General features: G+C 40.8%; 1 protein-coding gene across 2 annotated transcripts; it reads left to right on the top strand.

Annotated features, from left to right (window-relative positions):
* Positions 1 to 211: 211 nt before the first annotated feature.
* Positions 212 to 22,533, top strand: ERCC3 (ERCC excision repair 3, TFIIH core complex helicase subunit). 2 transcript variants are annotated; one of them, XM_054070189.1, is made up of 15 exons: positions 212 to 272; positions 358 to 560; positions 2,880 to 3,116; positions 3,761 to 3,810; positions 4,182 to 4,317; positions 4,508 to 4,672; positions 5,655 to 5,859; positions 6,887 to 7,201; positions 8,337 to 8,521; positions 11,679 to 11,881; positions 15,350 to 15,446; positions 15,630 to 15,747; positions 16,927 to 17,045; positions 19,302 to 19,454; positions 20,305 to 22,533. In XM_054070189.1, exons 1-15 carry the CDS (start codon positions 254 to 256, stop codon positions 20,437 to 20,439), a joined length of 2,340 nt encoding a protein of 779 aa, XP_053926164.1. In that variant the 5' UTR covers positions 212 to 253; the 3' UTR covers positions 20,440 to 22,533. The 2 variants fall into 2 exon arrangements, with proteins under 2 accessions (XP_053926164.1, XP_053926165.1); XM_054070190.1 differs by lacking the exon at positions 20,305 to 22,533 and having other exon boundaries at positions 15,630 to 15,746; positions 16,925 to 17,045; positions 19,302 to 19,439.
* The last annotated feature ends 287 nt before the right edge of the window (positions 22,534 to 22,820 follow it).

Here is a 22,820-nt window from a genome sequence, read left to right as displayed (position 1 = left end):
ACCCACTGGCTTTTTTCTTTTTTTTTAATTAAAAATGTGCTTGTCAAATTAACTTCAAGCACTCTTCAAAGCCCCGTTTCTCTGCCCGGGCCCGTTCCCTTTCCCGCCGCCCTAGGCTTTTCCCGGCCCGCCCGCGCCGGGCCCGGCCCCCGGAACACAGAATCGATGAGGCGCGCGCCGCCCGTCCGGCTGCTTCTTCCGGTCCCGCGCGGCGGAAGTGACGCGGCGGGCGCTGTGGGCGGGCGAGGCGGCCATGGGGAAGCGGGAGCGCGGTGAGGAGCGGGCGCGGGTCGGAGCGGGAGGCGAGGGGGAGGGGGAAGCAGGGCGGCCCCGTCACGGCTCCGGCTTTGCTCCCAGACAAGAAGAAGTCCAAGAAGCGCCACTATGATGATGACGAGGATGAGGACGACGCTCCCGGCAAGGAGTCGCAGGAGGCGGTGCCGTCGGCGGCGGGGAAACAGGTGGAGGACAGCGGCACCAAGGTGGACGAGTACGGGGCGAAGGACTACCGGCAGCAGATGCCCATGAAGGCCGACCACGCCTCGCGACCCCTCTGGGTGGTACGTGCGGCAGCGGCGCCGCCACACGCCGGGGGCGGCGGCTGCCAGCCTGCCCTCCCCCCCTCCCCTCCCGCCGGTCTGTCCCCCCACCATCTTTACACCCTGCCTGCCTGTCACCCCCCCAGCCAGTCCGCCTGCCTGCCTGTCCCTCCACCATCTTGTTCCCCTACCTGCCTGTCCGTCCCCCCGCCAGCCTATCGTCTGTCTGTCGTCCGCCCCCGCCTGTCTTCCCCACCTGCCTGTTCTCCAGTCTGTCACCCCTGCTAGCCTGTCGTCTGCCTGTTCTCTCTGCCAGACTGCCCTACTGCCTGCCTGTTCCCTGCCGGCCTGCTTCTCCTGCCTGCCTGTCTTCTCCCAGCCCATTCCCTAGTCTGTTCCACCTGCCTGCCTGTCCCTCTGCCTGTTCCCTATCAGCCTGTACCTGTGTACCCATCCCCTGCTAGCCTGTCGCCTGCCTGTCTGGTCTTTTGCTTGTTTGTCTCTTCTGTCCCCCTGCCTGCCTGTTCCTTCTGCCTGCTTGTCCCCCTTGAGCTTGTTCCTGTCTGCCAGCCTGTTCCTCCACCAGACTGTTGCTCCATGGCAGGGTTTGCAAGGGGCGCTGGCAGGGCTGTGTTTGTTCCATGGATGCTTCCTCTTCCCCCACAAGCTAGGACTGTGCTGCAGCCTGTCCAGCAGCACTGCCCTGCCACAGTCTAGTGGGGATACTGAGCAAAAGGGTGAAGAGAGCCTACTCCTGTAGATGGCCTTGGCAGCTCCCCTAAAACCAGGCTTGATCCAGGTCTGGCGGAGTGGGCAACTCCAGTGGGACAGTTGGAATATGAGTAGTGTGAGGCTGCCAGCCCCTGCTAGGAGTCTCTCAGAAAGGGAGGGGCTGGCAGGAGAACTGCTCCTGCAGTCCTGGCAGCCTCTTTGCAGGTACCCCCTCTGTCGGGCATCTCTTGCTATAGATGGGCCACTGATCAGGTAGGGAGCAACTGAAGGCAGATGTTTCTGTGGAAGTGACTGCGTTGACTCAGTCTTTTCCAGGTGCCACTGAATGGCATCTTGTCCCTCAGGCATGTCACCTGCACCACCACCTGTGGGCCACAAACTTGCTGACAGTGCACTCGGTCATATTGTCTATATCGTTGATGAAGATACTAAGCAATACCGGTCCCCGTACAGGCCCCTGCGGGACACGTGGACATTGAGCCATGGACCACTGCTCTTTGGATGTGACCATCCAACCAATGCCTGATGCACTGAACAGTCCACCCGTCAAATCAATATCTCTCCAATTTAGAGAGAAGGATGTGGGGGACTGTGGTAAAGTCCTTACAGAAGTCTAGATGGATGCAATCCATAGCTCTTCCCTTGTTCACTGATGTAGTCACTCTATCATAGAAGGCTAGTAGGTTGGTTAGGCAGGACTTGTTTTGGTGAAGCCATGCTGTCTGCCTGAAATCACTCCTCTGTCCTCCATGTGCTTTAACATAGTTTCTAGGAGGATCTATTCCATGCTTTTCATAGGCATAGAGGTGAGTCTGATAGGCCAGTACTTCCCAGAGGTCCTCCTTTTTACCCTTTTTAAAACCAGGTGCAATGTTGCCCCTTTTCCAGTCACCAGGGACTTCACCTGCCTGCTATGACTGTTCAGATATCATGGAGAGTGACGTGGCAACTGTACCAACCAATAACACAAGTAGGAGCTGCTGTTGCAGTGACACAGTAGTGGAGTTTGTATGTTGGAATGAAGCAGCATTAAGACAGGCTGATCTCATCATCTGGAACTGATACCATTTGTTTTCTTTGCCCAGAAAGTGTTGTCAATAAACTCATCCGAGTACCAACATATAGAGGAGAGATGGTTGCTCTGCCAGCGTCTGCAGGGTCCTTGGTACCAAATGCTGTGTAATACAAGTGACACATGGCTCTTCGGTTCATTCTGTGTAAAATGAGTGAGGAGTTTAGTTTTGTTTCAGGGGAGTAGAGCTGGAAGCTTGTCTCTGCTTGAGCAATTTGCTTAGCATTAAAAAAGAAAAACTACCCCATTAGTAGTGTGGGAAAGGTTAATTGATCTGGATGTGGTTTGTCCTTAGTGCTGTAGAAGGGACATGGACAAATCAATGTATGGATACATTTGAAGACAAAAGTTTTGTGTTGCTGTGTCTCCTTTCTTTTTGTAACTTCATTATTAGGGTGAGCACTCTTTTTTTAACCCTGTGATGTTACTAAGTAACTAGTGGGCTGTCTCTCTGTCATAAAGGCTGCTTTAGGGGAAATTCCTTATTATTTCAGTTAACGTTGTTGTGCCTTCAGCATTTCTATTTATTTCTTTAGGCTCCTGATGGCCATATTTTTCTGGAAGCCTTTTCTCCAGTTTACAAATATGCACAAGATTTTTTGGTTGCCATTGCTGAGCCTGTGTGCAGGCCGACCCACATTCACGAGTACAAGCTGACTGCCTACTCACTGTATGCTGCTGTTAGTGTTGGCTTGCAAACAAGCGACATCACAGAGTATTTACAGAAGCTTAGCAAGACTGCTGTCCCAGATGGAATAATTCAGTTTATCAAGGTAAGATTGTTTTATTGACAACGGAAATATATTTACTGCTACTAGGGAAAGCCTTTCCTGCTGTCTCTCCTTAATTGACTTAGGTTTTTTTAGTCATTCATTGTTTTTATTGTCATATTCTGTTCTGTTGCTGTTTCAAGGGAACAGAGGCTTTGTTTTATTTTTTGTTTTCTTGTGTAGTGCATTGCTGCACACATACTGTTTCCACCATATATCCTGAGTGGTTTGTAGTTTTTTTTTTTTTTAAAAAAAAAGGTATTGCTGAAGAGTTTGTGTGCAAATTTCTAGCCAGTGGGAGTTGTAAGTGAGGAAAGTTTCATCAGATTTACTCTAGAAGACTGAATATGGGAAGCAGTCTGGAATAGCCGGGCACTATAAAACATAGCCTTATCCTGCAAGTATGTTGTTGCAGATTGGGATTGGATGTGAAAACTCAATGCCTGTGGCTGACGTCTCATGTGAAGTGATGTGTGCTTGTTGGTAATATCTCTTCAGGCTTATTCCATAAGCATAACAGCATTGTAAGTTAGTATTTTGTGTTACCATGCTTCCCCACAAAGACCTAAACTGCATTGCAGCATTTGATCCCAGACGTAAAATTGCTGTTTTGCCTGTTCCTAATGACCGTTCCTGCTTGTTTGCAGCTGTGTACTGTCAGCTATGGGAAGGTGAAGCTGGTGTTGAAACACAACAAGTAAGTGGCTTCTTCCTTAGCCAGAGTGGCAGAGGAAGTTCTCCAGACACACAGCTGTGCATGAATGAGCGGTCTCAGTAGCTATTGAGTCTTGCAGCTCGCAGCTGAATGTAACATCTTGCAACACAAGATCACTTCTCCATTGTTCATAGTGTTTAATGCATCAGTCAGTGAATTCAGCTTAGCTGTCCTGAGCTGCTACTTGTTATCATTATGTTTTTAAAAGTAGTTTGCAAATTAAATGTTCTACCACCCTCAAGATGGGAAACTTGAGAGTCCATCTGGGATAGTTGTGTGTGTTTATGCCACTCTTCCTGTAAGTTATTCAGTTGATCAGTTCATAAAACTTTTTCTTTGTTCTTTAATTTTAGGTATTTTGTGGAAAGTACCCACCCTGATGTCATTCAGCAGCTTCTTCAAGACCATATAATTAAGGAGTGTCGCCTGAGAAATGCTGAGGGTGAAGAAACGGAGCTCATTACAGAGACGTTCACGAGTAAATCAGTGGTATGTTTAGGCATGTTTTGAAGTCATTGAATTAACAGTAGATAAGTTGTTCAGTAGTTTGGAGTGGTTATTGTTTCTTCGTTGTATTAGCAGTTGCTTTCAATTCTGTGCCTCTTTAATGAGCCCAAAGTGGAGGGGAGCAGGCAAAGTGTGTCTCTAATGAAACCCTTTTCCTGTCCATCTATTTCAGATTTCCAAATCCAGTGAAGGTGGCTCTGGTCCATCAACATCACAGGGAACAGATGCTCAGAATAAGCCGGATGTCCCAGCTGACTTATTTGAGTTTTATGAACAGATGGATAAAGATGAGGAGGAGGAAGAGGAAACGCAGACAGTATCTTTTCAAGTCAAGCAGGTATGACTGTTTTAATCTCTGTATTTGTAGCTTTGGGGTATGTGCCCAAGGCTTGCAAATAAGCATGAGAGCTTAAGTTAAAGTGCTGTGGCTTTTTGTTTGATACAGGAGATCACTGGAAGTCATTAACGTGTCTTTCCTCTTGCTTTCTAAAATCTTAGAATCTTCCTCTATTCCTCTTCAGTAGAGAGAGTGGCACACTGGTACTATTCCTTTCTTGCCTGCAAGGTGTAGTACTCACAGGCTAGAGAGAGGCTCCAGAGACCAGGGAACATTTCCTATCATTTCCTTTTCATTTTTGTGACTTTTCTGTTTTTGGTTTGCGATTTTTATTTGCAGTAGGAACCGTTAATGGTTGTGGTTTCATGGCTTGGGAAGGGTAACTTGAGGTTGGAGCACAGCCCTGGTTTTGTAACCTTTGGTCTTGGACTCTATGGCTCTAGTGATGACTTTCTGGGGAAGACAGATTTTTTTTTTTTTTTTAAAAAAAGATAACTTAGTAGCTATTTTGTTTATTTTAAAAAACCCAACCCAACAATCGCTTGGTGATTGAATCACCGTCATTGTGGTGGAAAAACTGCATTACCAGGTTATGATTTTTTTCCAGGTAACAGATGTGAAGCTTTGGCAGGTCCTGCATAACACACAGAACCTTTTGTGTCTGTAATTGAGCTCTGTTGCAGGACTTCAGGGTGTAGTTTAGTCACTGCTGGTTAACAACACATCTGAGATTAACGTGCCATGCTCTTCTATCCGTCTAAATTGTCCTCTCTACTACTGACTTATTTAAAATGTTGGAGGGGTGAGGTGGTCACGAATAAAGTTTTTGGAATAAACTTTAACTCTGCAGAATGTATAAGCATAAAAGATAAATGTAACTTCACATGGTACTATATAATCTGGTTGATTGGGGGGAAAAAAAAGAGAAATAATTAGTTCAGATATGGAAAATTTACCATCTGAAGCTTTGTTTCCTTTTCAGGAGATGATTGAAGAACTTCAGAAGCGTTGTATCCAATTGGAGTACCCTTTGCTGGCAGAATATGATTTCAGAAATGATTCTGTGAATCCTGATATTAATATTGATCTGAAACCTACAGCTGTCCTTAGGCCGTATCAGGAGAAAAGCTTAAGGAAGATGTTTGGAAATGGGCGAGCCAGGTCTGGTGTTATTGTCTTGCCATGTGGTAAGTTGCTGGGTTGTTTTTCAGGGGTTTTGTTCTTCATTCACATCTAGTAAAGTACCTTCCAAGTGTGACAGCTGCTAAGATTTCAGACAGCAGTAGGGACTGTTCTGGGTACCAGTGAGCAGGGTCCTGTTGGGTTGTAGTGAGGGAGAGCCCAGTTGGGGGAGATGTTGGGCATCTGCTCAGCAGTGCTGTCAGTGTCCCTGTCGTGACTGAAGCACTGGTTTGTGGTTGTAGCTTCAGATTGTTAGTCATCCTTTCACTATTTCCTCTGAGTCAGCTCTGCTTATCTTTCAGTGAAACGTAAAGCTGTTGGGATTGAAATAATTTGTTCCACAGTTGGGAGTAAGGAGACTGGAAGGACGTGGGAGTATGATGATGGCATACGGGAGTGCAAAGAAGAAGAGCACTTGTGTGCATGTGTTCTGGGCAGGGGAGCTTGAAAAAAGAAATGAAGAGTGTGTAGATTCCCATGGGGACAACCCACAGGAAGCAATGGGAAAGGGAGAGAACAGGTGACTGCATGGCAGTGCCCTTGGTATTGGGAGTGGAGGAGGCACATGGGAGGTATGTAGAGGACCTGAGAGAGTGCATAAGGGATACTGGGAGAACTGTGAAGGAGGAATGGAATGATTTATGGAATTGTTATGTGGGGGAATGAGCGTAGCTGATGCGGACATTGGGTAGATCACCTCTAGGGGAAGTTTTCTGTAGCCACCTGGAATTTAACATAGTTGTGAAATAGTTTTGAAATGAAGAAAGTGTTAAAATGATAGCTTCTAATTGGCAAAGCCATTGTTTACACGTATTTTCTTGAGAGAATACAGTCACGTGTCCAGTAAACAATCCAGCCTTTTTTTTAGAAGTAAATACTGCTTTTCTTTAAGACTATTATAGTAAAGAAACAATGAAAACTTTGCCCTTATATGAGTTCATATCCTCTTATAGTTTTCCTTTGCTCCTTTTTTCTCTTACTCCATTAGTATCCAAGAGGTGACTTATGAATATCACTGTTCTTCCTCTGTAGGTGCTGGCAAGTCCCTGGTTGGAGTGACAGCTGCATGTACTGTCCGCAAGCCGTGTCTGGTCCTTGGTAATTCTGCAGTGTCTGTAGAGCAGTGGAAAGCCCAGTTCAAGATGTGGTCCACCATCGATGACAGTCAGATATGTCGGTTCACCTCTGAAGTCAAAGACAAACCGGATGTCGGTTCTGTTGCTATCAGCACATATTCCATGTTGGGACACACGACAAAAAGATCCTGGGAAGCAGAGAGAGGGATGGAGTGGCTTAAAAGTCGAGAGTGGGGCCTTATGATACTTGATGAAGTACATACTATCCCTGGTAAGGAAACTGTGTGCAAACCTTTTAAATTATATACACTGTTATTCTGCTCTTTCGGCTCTCTTTCTCATCATTAATATAGTGTGTAAACCTGTAGTTTTGAGACAAGTAAACGGCCTTGTTCTGTTTTGGTTTTTCCTTCCCTTGATACTACAGAGTACAGCTGACCATTGGTTTTCTGAAACACTTCAAATTAGACACTGTGGTTTTTGTAATGGCAGCGTAAAATAGAAGTGCCTTCTACTTCTTTGTAGGTTGATAAAGTGCTCTTAAGATATCTGAATTAAATTTGTATAATTTAGCTGTAGACAAATTTGAACAGAAGCGGAATTCATCTGCCTTCTTTTCTTTTGAGATATAGTGGCACTCTAGGCTAGCTTCTAAAACCTGTTTCTACTCCATAAAATGTAAGTAACCATAGTGATTATTCTCCAGAAATAGTTGTTGTATTAGAAATTGCTCTTTGAGAGCTATACTATTGGCAGACAATAATGTAGTATTGAAGTGTCTGTGGAATAGTCCTGGGTAAAAATAGCAGCCAGGATTCTGCTAGCTGCTCTACCTTGTTCTCATGATTTCATTTGAATATTATTTGGTGTCTGTAAAATGATGGATTTCAGGGGTAGACTGCCATTTTATCAAAGTACCATGTTGCTGCCACTGTTTTTTCACTTTTGTACTTTCTTGGTTTTCTAAAAAATAGGGTATAAAATCTCCTTTGTGACCTCTAGCAATACTAAAGATGAGTAATTCTGCCATATCCCCCAAGTCCTTAATGTGGCAGTTAGCAGGGTCCTTGTGTCATAGTTCTTTCTTTGAAATACAATATGACCTAAAGCAAGCCATGTAACCTTTGAGTATATTCATTTTCTTTCTGGAAATCGGAAATAATAAAGATGCCGGAAAGTTTACTGAGATTTTCGAAGTACCCTGAAGGTGTAAACTGAAGCTGCAATTAGTGTGAAGTTTTGCTGTAGCACAGATTTGTTAGAAGTGTATTTGAAATGTGGTAAACATTCCCAGTGCTGTGCTTGCTTTGTTTTCAGGAGTTGATAAAAGTGTTTTTTAAGTTGCAGTATTTTTCTTCTAAGTCCATTCAGGAAAGTAAACAGAAAATTTGTCTTGCATTTCTTAGCAAAAATGTTCAGACGTGTGCTCACTATTGTACAAGCTCATTGTAAACTGGGGCTGACTGCTACCCTGGTCAGAGAAGATGATAAAATTGTTGACCTGAACTTCCTGATCGGACCAAAGCTCTATGAAGCCAACTGGATGGAGCTGCAGAACAGTGGCTACATTGCTAAAGTCCAGTGTGCTGAGGTGATTGCTCTGCTTTTTGGTACTACTTGTGTGTATTTAGTATGCTTTTAACTATTTTTTTTTTTTTTTTAAGGAAGATGTATAAATAAGTGTGAAACTGGGGAAAAACAGGTGCCCTTATTGACTGTTCATTCATTCATTCATTCATTCATTCACTTTTAGCTTAGACAAGGCCATCAGTGGTCAATATGAACATGCTTCAGCCATGTGTTCCTCAGAGTGACTTCACCTCTCTTTCATTTTGTGGGGATTGTGGTGCTTGATCGGTTGTTTCCAAGCCAGCGTTGGGAAACATGAACAGTGGTCCCACTATTGTAGACTTGGTTTGAGGCAGTTGATATTCTCGACTTAAGTTTGTGTCTTAAGCTCAGTTCTTTGTGGTAGCATCACATTGTGCTCTGTTGAGTATAATGTTAGGTAGTATGCTGGAAGCAGCTTTTTAGCAACTTCAGCTGGTAGGCACTCTGCAGTTGTTGGAGAAGAATTCTTGTAGCTCTTAAAATAAAGAAGGATCATAAAAGGTTTAAAAAACATAAGAAAACACCTGCTTATTTCAAGCCTGAATGCAGAGGGTGAAAATTGAAAACATAGGACTGGCTTTTACTATTTCTTTCCAATATAATGGAAATATAATGGTGTGACCTCAGTTCTTTCCAGCATATGGATGAGAGAAAAATGTAGTATCAGAGAAGTGGAGACCATGCACTCCAGTGCACTGGAAACGTAAAGTATCCTCTTTGGGTCAGACTAATGGTGTAAATTAAAACGTTGTCTCTGATAATTGTAAAGGAAGATACTTGGGGAAGAATAAAAAAACAGGGCAAATGTACCTGTTAATTCTGATAGTTCTCCAAGGCCTCAGTCATTTGTGAGCTGTACATGATTTCTGTGTAACCATCAGTGGGTTCCTTTTTCATTAACTTGTCCAGACTCCCATTGAATGGAAATGAAGTTTTAGCAGCTACAATGTACTGTGGTAGTTTCGTAACTTCATTGTCTCTTGGTGTTTTTCCTGGTGGTTTTTTTTCTCTTCTCCCCCCTCCTCCCCTTTGTTTTTGGGGGGTTGTGGGGTTTTTTGTTGTTGGTTTTTCTGGGGGGCTTTTTTAGACCTGCCTTGCTATTTTCATGCAGTCCTTCCTGGCTCTGACACTGAAAAAAATAAAAAGATGCAGATACAGTTCTCCTTTTGAACTTTGCGCAAACTAGAGGTTGTAGAAGGAGAAAAATACAACGATTTTAAAGTAGTAGATTGCAGGTGAAGAACATCTAGAAAATAACTAAGTTGAATGAAGAGTCTGCAAATTCAAATTTGACTGTTTAAGTGATTCGGTTCATTCTGTATGGGGATGTAATTCTGAGTCCCTGAACTGTTCAGGCATTTAGAAGTGAAATATAGGCTGGCTATCTTCTGAATGATGTGAAAATTCTGCAAATTTATATTCTTTAGGCCAGTGTTTTGAAATGACATTTGATGGGATTACCAAAAGCAAAGAATCAAAAAAAGCAATATTCATGGCTGATAAATCACAAGTCTAATACATGTATAATTGTGGTTTTGTTTGTATTTTCTTGGCATGTTGTTGAGTAGTAGCATCTTTAATCAACTTGGTTTATTCTATAGCCAAGAAAGATGTCTGAAGTGCAATGCTCTCCAAGTGGCAAGAGAGGGCAATGCTGCTCCCTGTCACGGTCATGGTCGTTGTAGGTACTGCTCTCTGAAAGAGAACAAGCAGGACAGTTTAAAAAGTTATCAGAATTTAAAAAAAAAAAAAAAACAAGAACAAGCATATTCTTTAACTATATTTTCAGAGTTTTTGTAATTTACCAAAAATCCCTTTCCCAGCTTCTGTACTAAGTTTTTAGCTTGGAGTGCACATCTTGCAAAATGTAAAAATGAAAAAGGTCATTGGAGTAAGAAGTAGATCTTATCCATTTCCAAATCCAGAAGAGAGTGCAAATACAAATCAGAATATATCCAGTTTGATACGTAGTTGAAGGCATTGAGCAGTAGGTGAATTATTTTACTACAATCAAATGTTCAGTGTTCATATCTCATTCTTACTTTGAAATATTCCCTTCTGATTTGAGAATTTTAAATCTTTCATATACACAGCACACAATAACAATGGAGCCTATTCAATGCATAAGGGTAGGTAATGTAGCCAAGGGATGAAAAAAAGCCTCATCAAACATTTAACTCACCGGGGAAAAAATACTTTGAAACAAAAAAGTAGTCCTTAGCTGTACTGAACAAATTCAGGTTAAATAAACAATAAATTGTCTCATAACATCCTTAGATGAATGATGGTTATGAAAGAAGCTTTTCTTTGCAGTATTCTGTTAATTTGTACCATACGATGGATATGGGTGACTATCCTATGTACAGCAGAATGAATGTCTTCTAAATTATATGCACTATAGATAGTGTCATTATACGCTATAGGTAGTGTCAGTGCATTGGCATAAACTTAAAGTTCATCATTCATTCTATTTTCATGCTACACGAGAAGGAATGGTTTACTAAGCCTCATCTTGCGTAGTGCTATGATATGTATTTTCCATAATAAAATAATTGTTATGGGAAACCTATTTAAAACTTAGATTCATTCCTGGTGTTTTGCAAGTTGTAGATTCAAGAGCATTTGAAATAAAGGTAATCCCTTTGTGAATTTATGAAAAAAAGATAAATAGATTTGTTCTGTAAGGAAGTGGAACTGTGTGTCTTAGCTTTCAGAATATGGATGAAAGTTAGTCAAACCTTTCTTCGTAAGATTGCTGTGACAGGGAGATAACACAGTTCATTCCCTTAATTATTGCTCTGCAAAAAGTAGTAGCATTCAGTAAAATTGTATGAAACATAAAGGAACTATCTTGCAGTCCTGTTCCAGTCCCGCTACCTATTTCTGTTGTGGGTTTCACTGCCAAACCGTTTTGGAAGGCCAGAATATTGATGAGGTTAAACAGTTTGACGGTGCTAGAGACTACACTAATCAGTTGCATTCATTTTTGTACAGACTTTACTGGGTTAAAATATGTGTCCTGCACTATATAGAAAGTCAGAATGTATTATCATCCCTCCAGTATCTCTTCAATTCCTGCTGGACTGAAATAAATAAATAACGCAGTTACTTTGTATGTGTGTGTTTTCTAATTCTAGGTTTGGTGCCCAATGTCACCTGAATTTTATAGAGAATACGTAGCTATCAAAACAAAGAAACGGATACTGCTGTACACCATGAATCCAAATAAATTCAGAGCCTGCCAGTTCCTGATTAAGTTTCATGAGCGACGGAATGATAAAATCATTGTATTTGCCGACAACGTGTTTGCACTGAAGGAGTATGCGATCAGACTTGGGAAGTAAGTTTTCGCAACCAACACTGGCACTTGTTTTCCTCCTTCCTGGAAAACTGCCTTATAATCTCGCTGGTTTCAGTAGTCTTTAGATATTTCTTGTAATACTTTGAATAACTCCAATCCTCTTGTATAAAAAGGAGCTCAGGAGAGTATTTTCTTGAATGGATTTTATTGGCAGTGCAACATTATTTTTATGTAGAACCGCTTGAAAAGAAACTATGTTTAACTCTTGCCTCAGAGGAGTGTTCATCCAAGATTTCTGTGAAAGACTGCTAGGATTTCTCCATCCATTTTATTATTATTAAAAGCCAGTGGGAAAATGAAAGATTTTTAAAAATATCACTAGAACTATCTCTTCAACGGATAATAGCTTTCCCTGTCTCTCGGAGATAAAGGTTTTCAAATATACACTCTCTGGATCTTTCATGATCTTCTAGGACACAAGGCATTCCTCTTCAGGTTCTCTAAAGGTCTTAGCCTTGTCTAAAATACCTAAGACAAATCTCTTGGGAATCCGTGCCTTACCAGTGCACTGCCTGTAGAACTACTGTAGTCATTTAATAAACGAAAGGATGCTGCTCCCACGAGCTTCTCGGCTGCCTTAAATGACTCCAACATGAGTGCAGTTACGGAAGGCTGTAGAAATAGAGTTTAATGAGGGGTTAGCATCAGTGTGTTTGTAGGGCTTGGGGAGGGATGATCACAGAGAGTGTTTGCCAAAATCAGGCATAGAGCAATTTTGGGGAAAGTAAGCATAGGTGCTGGCCTCATCCTTTCTCTGACAAGCCCAAATAATGCCTTGCTTGCTGGAAGCTGTAGGGCATTTTGAGTGCATATGATTTAATATGTAGGAATTTCAGCCGTTCTTCTTAGCTAAACCACAAACAAGATTTACACTTTCCAAAATACATGATCGGTTTTGACTGTACTTCTACAGCCATGTTGTGCTGGCTTACTGTGACATCAAATAGTAAGCAGAGCTAATGGTGCTGGATGAATTCCAACACCCGTGGTCTCTTTCATCTTTTTTTTTTAATCTGTCTGGACAGAGCTTAGCTGCAGTGATGCCTCTGGAATGTCTCTAGCAGTGTTCAGTGCACCAAAGAAAAAGCTTTTAGCAAAGGCGATGCTGGGAGGGGGGTGCTTGCTAAGTAGCACAGCAGTTGTTAAGGGGCGTAGGAAAACCAGCTGAAGAAATATTAGGTGCTTGCTTTTCATGTCCTTGAGTGAATTCTCTGTTCCTCACATCATGTACAGAGCTCTAGGTTATATGGTTGTTGGTTTAGAAAGACAAGAGGCTTGTAGTGCTGGATAAAAGTGAGGGAGTTATTATTTTAGCCAGAGAATTTTCTATCATTTGCTCTGAGCTTGCTGAAACGAATGGAGTGCTTGGTTTGCATTAGGCAGGAGTTATACATGTAGGGAGGAGCAAGAAGCCCAGTGGTAGTGCCGAGGCTGTCTGTCCAACTGTGCTGGCCTGGCAGGAGGGCGGATTCCACTGCACTTCTCATGACCTGATTCAAGCATGTGGTGTGGTTGGGCTCCTGGATGGAGGGAGAGATGGCCGTTGTTTGACTCTCTCTGCTGGCTCCTCCTTTGCCCCCTTTCCCTTGGTACCTGCAGGGAAAGACCATACACATGACAGGAATTATTATTTTGACTGTAGTTTTGGGTGCTAGAGAATTCAAATCTGCTTACCCAGCTTTTACTCTGCATGAATCTGTCGTCCGGTGTCATGTAGCTCATGTGCTGACAGTTTTTAACTGGTGGTGTTAATATGTTTAAATCACTGTTTCTGAAGGACTATGTTTACCTGGTTTTGTCGGTTATGTAAGTTCATGGGAGAGAGGTCTGTCTGCAAACCCTTCAAATGTCTTTTTGCAGTGAGGAAGAGGGGTTGCTTAGAAAAAACATCAACCTAGCATTGCATTCTAGATTCAGCAAGGTATTTGGATATGTGTTAATGAATTACTGTCAGGTAGGATCTGGGGGGATCGAAATGATGGATTGATAGCCAGGAGTTCTAGGTTATTCTGTTCCTAATAAAAACTGTGTTTGAAACCCTTCTTTGTGGCTTTAAGAAATAAAAGGCTCACAAATGCTTTAGTTTCACTTTAAATCTTCCATTTAAGTTTTGCTGGGGGGGGGATTAAAATTCTCACAATTTAAATATTAAATGAAATTTCAAATGAGGCTTAAAAATGTTACTGAATGCTACTAACTGAATAATAGTGGTATTGTTTCAGAGTTGGCTCGTTCACCAGTTCCATTTTTTAGCTGTATTTTTCTAACAATCTGGTCAAATACATTAAATAGAAGAATTAGATTACAGGTGACTAGAATTATTTGGTAGAAGAAAAACTCAGTTTGTAGTACAGAAAGCAGGAGGAGCCAACACACAGGAATTGGTTGATAAGAACAGAAAACCTTACTGCTGTTCACTGCGTGTTTGTGTTCAGCTACCATGGTGTATGTCCAATGTTAAAAGTTAAATGAAACATTTGAGTTTGTTTCCTTGGGTTAGAAAGAAGGCATGGAAGTGCAAACAAAATAGAAATTGTAGAGCTTTGTTTTGTTATTTAGAGATGCTAGTAACCAAGCATTTGGAAAAGTAGTGCAGCAGATGAAAAGGCAGGGTCTATGCCTGCCTGCCTGCCTATCATTTTTTATGCGGGCTTTTTTGTTTCTAGCTCTTTTTTTTTAAACTCTGCTTAGGCAGGAGGAAAACAGCCAGACTCTAGAGAGAATCCTGGAAAATTCATAGCAGCCCAACTTACTCATTTTGTCTGTGACTGAGAATTTGTGAGAGCCTTCTGGATTGAGATCTTAAATAGTGCAGGTGGTTCATAATCAAGTGTTAGAAACCTTAGGTGAAATGCCACTGTGTGCTGCTGATATCCATGGAACGTTTGGAACCTTGTTTTCATTTCAGTAAGTCCAGAAGGTATTAGGAAAGGCAAGAGGTTAGCTTCAAAAGCAGAACTATTTTCCCAGAACAGCATCCCAGCAGCCAGCTTGTGACATGCGGTGTGTCATTGATAGAGAAGCCTGGATTTTCAAGTGTTTAAATAGGAAGCAAAGGTTGCAGCTGTCAATGTCCTAACTCAGTAGATTTGAGGAAAAATGTCTCTTACTTCAGCAGCTGCTTTCAGCCTTTCATGTAGGCTTAGCAAATGTGTTCAGTCTGTTGATCTACAGCTTCATTGGTGTGTGTAATTGCAAAACATTTATAACTGTCAGAATTTATTTCTGGCAGACTGGGTTGCTGCAGAGGTTTCCACAAAGAGTTGGGTAGCTGGTGTAAGGAGCCAAGCAATCTAAAAGTAAACTGTAAGCTCTACCAAAATCTGTTTTGTTTTTATATCAATTCAAACCCGCACTGCGCATCTTGCCATGGTATGTTAGTAGCTCATAAGGAATTATTCAGACATCTTTAATTGATTTAATTTGCATATGTTCTGTTCTTTTCAGACCCTATATATATGGTCCTACTGCACAAGGAGAAAGAATGCAAATTCTACAAAACTTCAAGCACAATCCAAAAATCAACACGATTTTCATTTCCAAGGTAAATGACAGTGTCCGGTATGTCATTGTACCCATCTTCAGAGAGAACTTTATTGAAGAGCAAGTTATATGCAATTTATGCATTTGACGTCTTTGTATCACAGCTCACAGAGATGTACTTTGTGTTATGCCTCTGTGATCTATGAAAACAAGATGTGGCTCGGATGCTGCTTCTCTGTTATAGGTAGGTGACACATCCTTCGATCTGCCAGAAGCCAATGTTCTGATTCAGATATCATCCCACGGTGGCTCTAGAAGACAGGAGGCTCAAAGACTGGGACGAGTGCTGAGAGCCAAAAAAGGTAAATGAGGTGATTGTTGGGCCCTGGGTTTTGGTTCAAAGTATCATTTAGCCGCAGAGAAACAAGATATTCATTATGGTACTTTATATTGTCCTTGGGTTTATGTTCTCGTCAAAGAGAATATATGCCTTTATACCAGTGAATGAAAATTTAGCAATTTCTGGGTCAGCAAAGCTTTGTGTTGGGAAAACTTCCAAAGGACAAGAAAAAAAACTGAAGGAAAGTGAATGTTTTTTGCTTCGGTGGTTCTTTCACTTTTTCATTCCTTGACAATTTCCTCAATGTGAAATTGTGTTTTTAAAAATCATAGTATTGCTTTATAAAGCAAGTCTCTAAGAAAGCGCATTTTTGATACTGCAGGTTACTTTCTTTTAAAATTGGGATTTGTTTTCCAACTTGTTGTGGTTTTGCAAAACGTAATCAAGGAGCTTTTTATTTGGACAAATGATTCTTAGAATACTTTCTGCTTACACTTAAGATCTGCTTACACTTATTTTATGTGGGGTTTGTTCTTGTTCTTGAAAATGCATGCAAAACCCATTTTAGTGAATTAACAAAGTCTTACCGAAACCTTGTGTTTTAAAAGAGAACACAATGCTGTTTGTTTGGATGCTAGATCTTACAGACTGTAAGTTTAAAAAAATAAACTATACGCAGCCTGGTATATCTTGGGCTTCAGCTAGCCCTACGAATTCTTGCAAGATGTCTTTGACTCACCTTTTTTAGTGCAAAACCACTGCAGTCTGTGTTTTATATTGATAAAACTTCACCTTTGTCTTTTCCTATTGAAGTTTTTTTGATCTATGTTGCAGTCCTTGCTCTTGTCTTTTTACTACTTCTTTGCATAACAGACTTAAAAATAATTTTAGCTTTCACCTTGCCAGGTGTAGTAAAAGAAGGAAGTTCTTCCCTGAGCACCAGTGTAATTGTTAGTCTACATTTCCTTTTCTGTTTTTTCGTCTTCCCCCCACTGTGAAGTTGTTAAGAACAAGAGTAGGAATTTCCATGCTGTGTATTTCATCAATCATTTTATGTAAGGTCTGGCTGCAGCTAAACTTTACAGATTTTTTTTGTGGAGACACGAGTTGTTTAAACACCTGTTTTCAGTATTCGGTCTTTTTTTGTTCTTGATTGCCGTGTTCCAAATGGAATTAATCACTCAGTGGTTTTGTCTCCTAGGCATGGTTGCAGAGGAATACAATGCCTTTTTTTATTCTCTTGTATCCCAAGACACTCAGGAAATGGCATATTCAACAAAGCGGCAACGGTTTCTTGTGGATCAAGGTTATAGCTTCAAGGTAATTTGTCTGTTTTATTTCCTGAACTTGTGGCTTAAGAATATAACTTTCATAATTTTTCATATTAGTATTTGGTCAAATACTTGAGAACAAGTACTTAAGCATGCAGCCTCTGCTGGATTGCTCTTGGGCCTAACTATTTACGAGGCATACATGCACTGCGGGACATCCCTGTGGGTAAAACTTACTTATATTTGAATGCTTTGGATAAAATAGAGGGATTTGATTTTGCATGGAATACCTAGTCTGAGAAGCTTTGTTGTAATATGGGGAAAAAAAGCACTGCAAGTGGCAGCTGGGTATTTTAGCTGCCCAGTACTGGAATGTTCTTTATTTGCAGGGTAGGAGAGAAATGTTAGAATATCTATTTTCTTCTGTTTGCTAAATTTTAAGCCTTAGTCATTGCTGGCATCATAGTATAACAGGCCTGGAAAAAACTTCCAAAGAAACGCTCTATTGTTTTTCTTCACTCCAAGCCATGATCAACTACGTGTATGTCATTCCCAGCAGATGTTTGCCTTATTCTTCCAAAGAGGGAGAGTGCCTCATCTTTAGGTGATTATTTCACTGCCCATGTCTGCTTCTTCAGAATTTGTTCCTAAATTACTAAAAATTCATTACTCCTTTAAAAGGGTAATGGTTTTCATGTGTTTCTTAGGACTTTACCTTTTTCTCACCATCTCTCAATAGCTCCATTCTCTGCCTTTCATCAAAAAGAGGACTGGCATCAAATTTTTTTGCTAAATTACGTATTTTGTCTTTACTTCTTAAATAAGGGCCTTGTCATCACAGTTTACTGCTTGGAGTTTACCGCAAGTGATTTTTATTTATGTACTGTATTGTGGTTTTATTTAGAGGCTGTATGTAGGATATATTAAATTGTAAACCAATAGCAGAAGAACTCACTATATCAGAGAACTGGGGGTAACTTTAAACGTGGCATCTGTTAACAGCTTAAAAAAATGATGATGCAGTGGGAATTCTTTCCGTTCTATGAATCACGTTAGCACTGTTTTGCAACCACAACTGCAAACAGGCTAATGCAATTTAGAATTGCTCTCCATAACTGCTTTTTCTTTGTTTTTATGATGATCATAGCATGTGCCCGTCTAAATAAAGAAAGAGGGGGACCACAGTGTTCCTTTAGCGGTATAGTAGGGTGGGTTGCTTCCCTGAATGGATTCTTAAAGCTAGGACATTTCTCAGGAAGACTTCATTTTTTAATTAGAAATCGCCTTCGACAACAGCCCACAACGCTGATTATTCATTCTAGTGTTTCACTACCCTGTTTTTCAAAACCAGTACATTTCGTCTAATTTGGCTTTGTTTTACATAAGGCTGTATTAATACTTTTGTGTCAGTCTTTGTCATCAGATCCAGCCCAGATTACTGAGGTAATTAATTTCTAATTGTATTAAGTCAAAGAGATAAGGTGAAAAAGGAAGGTGAGGACAGGAAACGCTACGTAATCAAGAGAAATGGCTTAATAATACTTCTCAAAACCTCTTCAGGTTAGAAACATAGTGGGAAAACTGAGATTCTCATGTCTAAACATATGTTTACCAGAATGCATTTAACTGCAGGAAGAATTCTTGTGAATTTTTTAAAATACATCTATTTAAGAAAGCAAGCTGCCTGTTTTAAAGCTTTATAAGAGAAGCTTCAGAGCTTTTCAGTTCTTCAGAAGAGGCTTTTTGCTAATGGAGTAAACGTCAGTATATCACCAGTAGAGGACATGTGCCCTGCATCCATGGTTATCAAATGCCAAAGAAACAAAAAGAACAGCTGTCTTGTTTCCAAGTACACAAACTTTTAAAGAGTCCTGTTGTTCCGCTGCTGATGCTTTGTTGCACATTGCTGCACTGTCTCTCAACAACTGATTGTATATCTCAACTTCTTAGGTTTTTTTTTTCCCATGTTCCTCAAAGCTTATTGCTGATATTCTCAGTGTCTGGAAAGCTAGTGGTTTATTTCTGTAAAATGAAGAGAAGTAGTTCTTAAATTTGACAATGCTACAGTACACCACATGAAGCTAACCTTGCAGTAAGTTGAATATGCATCAGAGCTATATGTGCATTGGTCATGTCAAGCTGGTGTGGTCAGCTGACATCCTCTGTCTAGAGCTTTTCTTCTCAGACCATAATAAAAGTTGAAGGCAGTTCCAACAGGACATGGAATCAGACGACCTTGTCTTGGTTTTTAATACCTAACACTGAGGAGAAAAAGCCCTCGCCTTGTACTGTGCTCTGTTTTTAGGTAATAACAAAGCTTGCAGGCATGGAAGAAGAAGAACTTTCATTTTCAACCAAAGAAGAACAGCAGCAGCTTCTCCAGAAAGTCCTGCAAGCATCTGACCTGGATGCTGAGGAGGAAGTAGTCACTGGAGAATATGGTTCAAAGTCAGCTCAGGTAATGAAGAATGCTTTGAAAAAAAGGATGACCACAGATGTGACAGAGCTAGGCCATTCTGTTTTACTTCTAAAGGTGATGCCATCATTGATGCCGTAGCATCTTCGCGAAACATTGGAGAACAGATTTATTTTTTTAAGCTCCAGTAGCACTTGGCTATTTGAGTAATTCACTTGTTGAACACTAGAAGGAAGTTAGACATGGAATTCATGTCCTTCTCCATCATATTTGAGAGAGAAAGTGACAGATCTATTTGTTGTTACAGACTTTGAAGTAAATCTTCTAAGTCACAGGCAATGAAAATATTTAAAAACAGTTTTATGATATACATATGTCACTGCACATACTCTTTTGTCATGGCACTGTGTTCCTTGAGTCATGCCCTAACTTCCACATGCCGAGAGGGCAGAAGCATAAGGGCCACTTAGGCTCGTTTTCAAGATACGTAGCATTATTGTAGGCAGTAGATTGACATTTTCAGTGACAGATGGAAGAAAAATAAATAGTTTGAAACATTTATTGATACATAAGTTAAAATCGAGCTACAGTGTGGTAATTATTTTTTTAGGGTTAATTTTTAGCTAAATGGCATTGTGCTGAAAAGCATTAGGAGTTCTCACTCTAAGGTATCTTCTCATAGTAAACCTTACATATATTTGTACACTGACGGTGGGTGGCAGGCAGTGCCTTTCTCTGTAGAAGTTCTTTTTAAGAAGAAAACTTCAAAAGCGTTTTGGCTTTAAGGTCATTAAATGGCCACTGTTGCCCAGTAGCCAGTGGGCATCTGTTGGTTAGAGTTGGTGAGTCTAATCACACCCTAAACATATGCTTTTTCTCCTCTTACTTGCAGGTGTCACGTCGTGCGGGCACAATGAGCTCTATGTCAGGAGCAGATGATACGGTTTACATGGAATACCACTCCTCACGGAGTAAGGCATCTTCAAATAAACACATCCATCCGCTATTTAAACGCTTCCGGAAATGATGCCCTTCATATGTGCATTTTGCTAAAACGGTGGATCCATGTACCCATTTCCATAGCTGAAAACATGGAGTTGAAATTTCTGACAGGTCCTTTAAAAGACTTTTTTTATATGCATCTTTATAGCCCCATGTTTACTCAGCAAAATATATGATTTCATGAGTGAATGTAAAAGGAGAAAAGGAACTAAATCTTACCACAGGAAAGATATTGTTCAGTGACTGGGTCCTGGTTATACCTGTCTGGTTTTCAGGGTAATTAATAGAATTTATTTTTATCAGCTAAAGACCCTTCTTCAGAAGAATTCTGGAAAGGTTTTGTAAATGAAGTTTGTACTGATATTTGAAATATTATTTATCTGATTATTGTGTCTGCTCAACAAAATGCTGTTTTTTAAAGTGCTTAATAAAAATCATTCATTGAGTTGAACAAATTCTGATAGGAGCACTTTACCTAATATTTTTAAACTGGGAGCTAATTTATACTTATGACTTAAACCATCTTGAAATTCTAACTATTTGTCTGGAAATATTTTGAAGTTTAAAGACAAAGAGAAAGAGGGACTCTGTCTCCAAAGTAAACTCAATGAAAACAAGCATTAGTATATATAAATTCTGTGCTCCATTTTCCTCATTTTTTTTGCTGCTGTTCAGAAGTTGCACGAATAAAAGCTGTTTCCCTTTTCATTTATATTTTATTAACCATCATATAAACCCATTGTAACTGCTAAATAGTGCAGTGTCACTGCAGGAGTTATTGAATCAAAAAGCGTTTTGACTTGTCATAAGATGAGTTGCAAGGAGAGGTGTGAAGGAAAGATTCCTGAGTTAGGGGTTTTTTTCTTATTGAAGACTGCAGTAGGTGTCTAGAAAATTTGAGGAGAGGTGGTGGTGGTTTGTGGCAGAAGAACGCTTTTTAAATAACAGCTGCTTGATATTGGGATAGCTTTGCTGCCTGGTATTTTATTATGAGGTGGGTTTTCTCTGAGTTCGTAGGGCTTTAGGAACAACTTCTGAAGTAACATTGATCTAGATCTGTTGGTTCAAAATAAACTAGTATGAATATTGACCATTGTGGAAGGAGTATGTATGGTAGAGCTCTTCTGGTTATATGACAGACATGCTTCAGAAAAGTATAGAATCACAGAATAGTTAGGGTTGTAAGGGACCTTAAAGATCATCTTGTTCCAACTCCCTGCCATAGGCAGGGACATCCCACTAGATCAGGCTGCTCAGGGCCCCATCCTGGCCTTGAACACCTCCAGGGATAGGGCATCCACAACCTCCCTGGGCAGCCTGTTCCAGTGTCTCACCACTCTTGTAGTGAAGAAATTCTTCTTAACGTCTAGTCTAAGTCTGCCCCTCTCCAGTTAATCCTTGTTGCCCCTGGTCCTATCCCCACAAGCCTTTATGAGTAGCCCTTCTCCAGCTCTCCTGTAGGCCCCCTTCAGGTACTGGAAGGTCACTATAAGATCTCCTCTGAGTCTTCTCCAGGCTGAACAAGCCCAACTCTCTCAGCCTGGAGAGATTCTGTTTCTTATTAGCATCAATTTACAAATTGAGACTATAGAAATATTGGAAGCATAATTCAGAACAGCATGGTGCTTGTTTTCAGTTTCTATCAGAATAAGGTGATCTTGAAAATGGAACTGGTCTGGTTCAGTTTGGACTTTGTTTGGTCTCTGAGCTCTGCCCCATAGTGCACAGTTCTTTTTCTTGTTCTGAGTCTTCTGCCTCGCAAACTGGGACCGTGGCAGTGCTTGAGTGGCCTACATAGAAGAGATTAATGTGCAGTATTCTGATGCTGATTTCCTCTCCCCAGTTTTAAAACATTTATTTACCTCTTAACAGTGGTTTGGACCATCTCTTGTGGCAACCGTTAGTGGGAAAATGGTAATTTAGCACAGTGGGAGGGGTATGTGACAATGGGATAGCTGGGCAAGGCAGCCTGCGATCCTCTGCATAATTCTAACACACTTGATTAATTGCTTTGTAATTATTCTCTACTCTTAATAAACTTGGAAAAAAAAACCCTAATAAATGTGGAAATGCCTAAATAGTAATACTAAATTCTGTAATTGTGACAGTAGTAGTAGCTGGGTTTAGGAGAGTGCTCTAGTTCTTAAGCAGTAAATCTTGTCTATGATGATTAATGATAGTACTATTCTAAGCAATGGGTCTGTGTGGGATGCAGTACTGTCAGCATCAAGTAAAGCATAATAGTTTTACGAGGTGAAAATGACTCCATGCTTCAGAAATAGTGTGTTGGTATTCAAACTTAGATTTAATTACTTTGAAATTATTACTGCAGTAATTACTGCCTGCTACTACTGCAGACTGTAGCTGCGGATGGCAGACTGGTATGCATTTAACTCACAAAACAGT

Source organism: Cuculus canorus, chromosome 6 (genome assembly GCF_017976375.1).
Source record: "Cuculus canorus isolate bCucCan1 chromosome 6, bCucCan1.pri, whole genome shotgun sequence".
Lineage (NCBI taxonomy): Eukaryota > Metazoa > Chordata > Aves > Cuculiformes > Cuculidae > Cuculus > Cuculus canorus.
The sequence above is the reverse complement of the archived record's forward strand: the minus strand, read 5'-3'. Positions and strand labels throughout refer to the sequence as shown.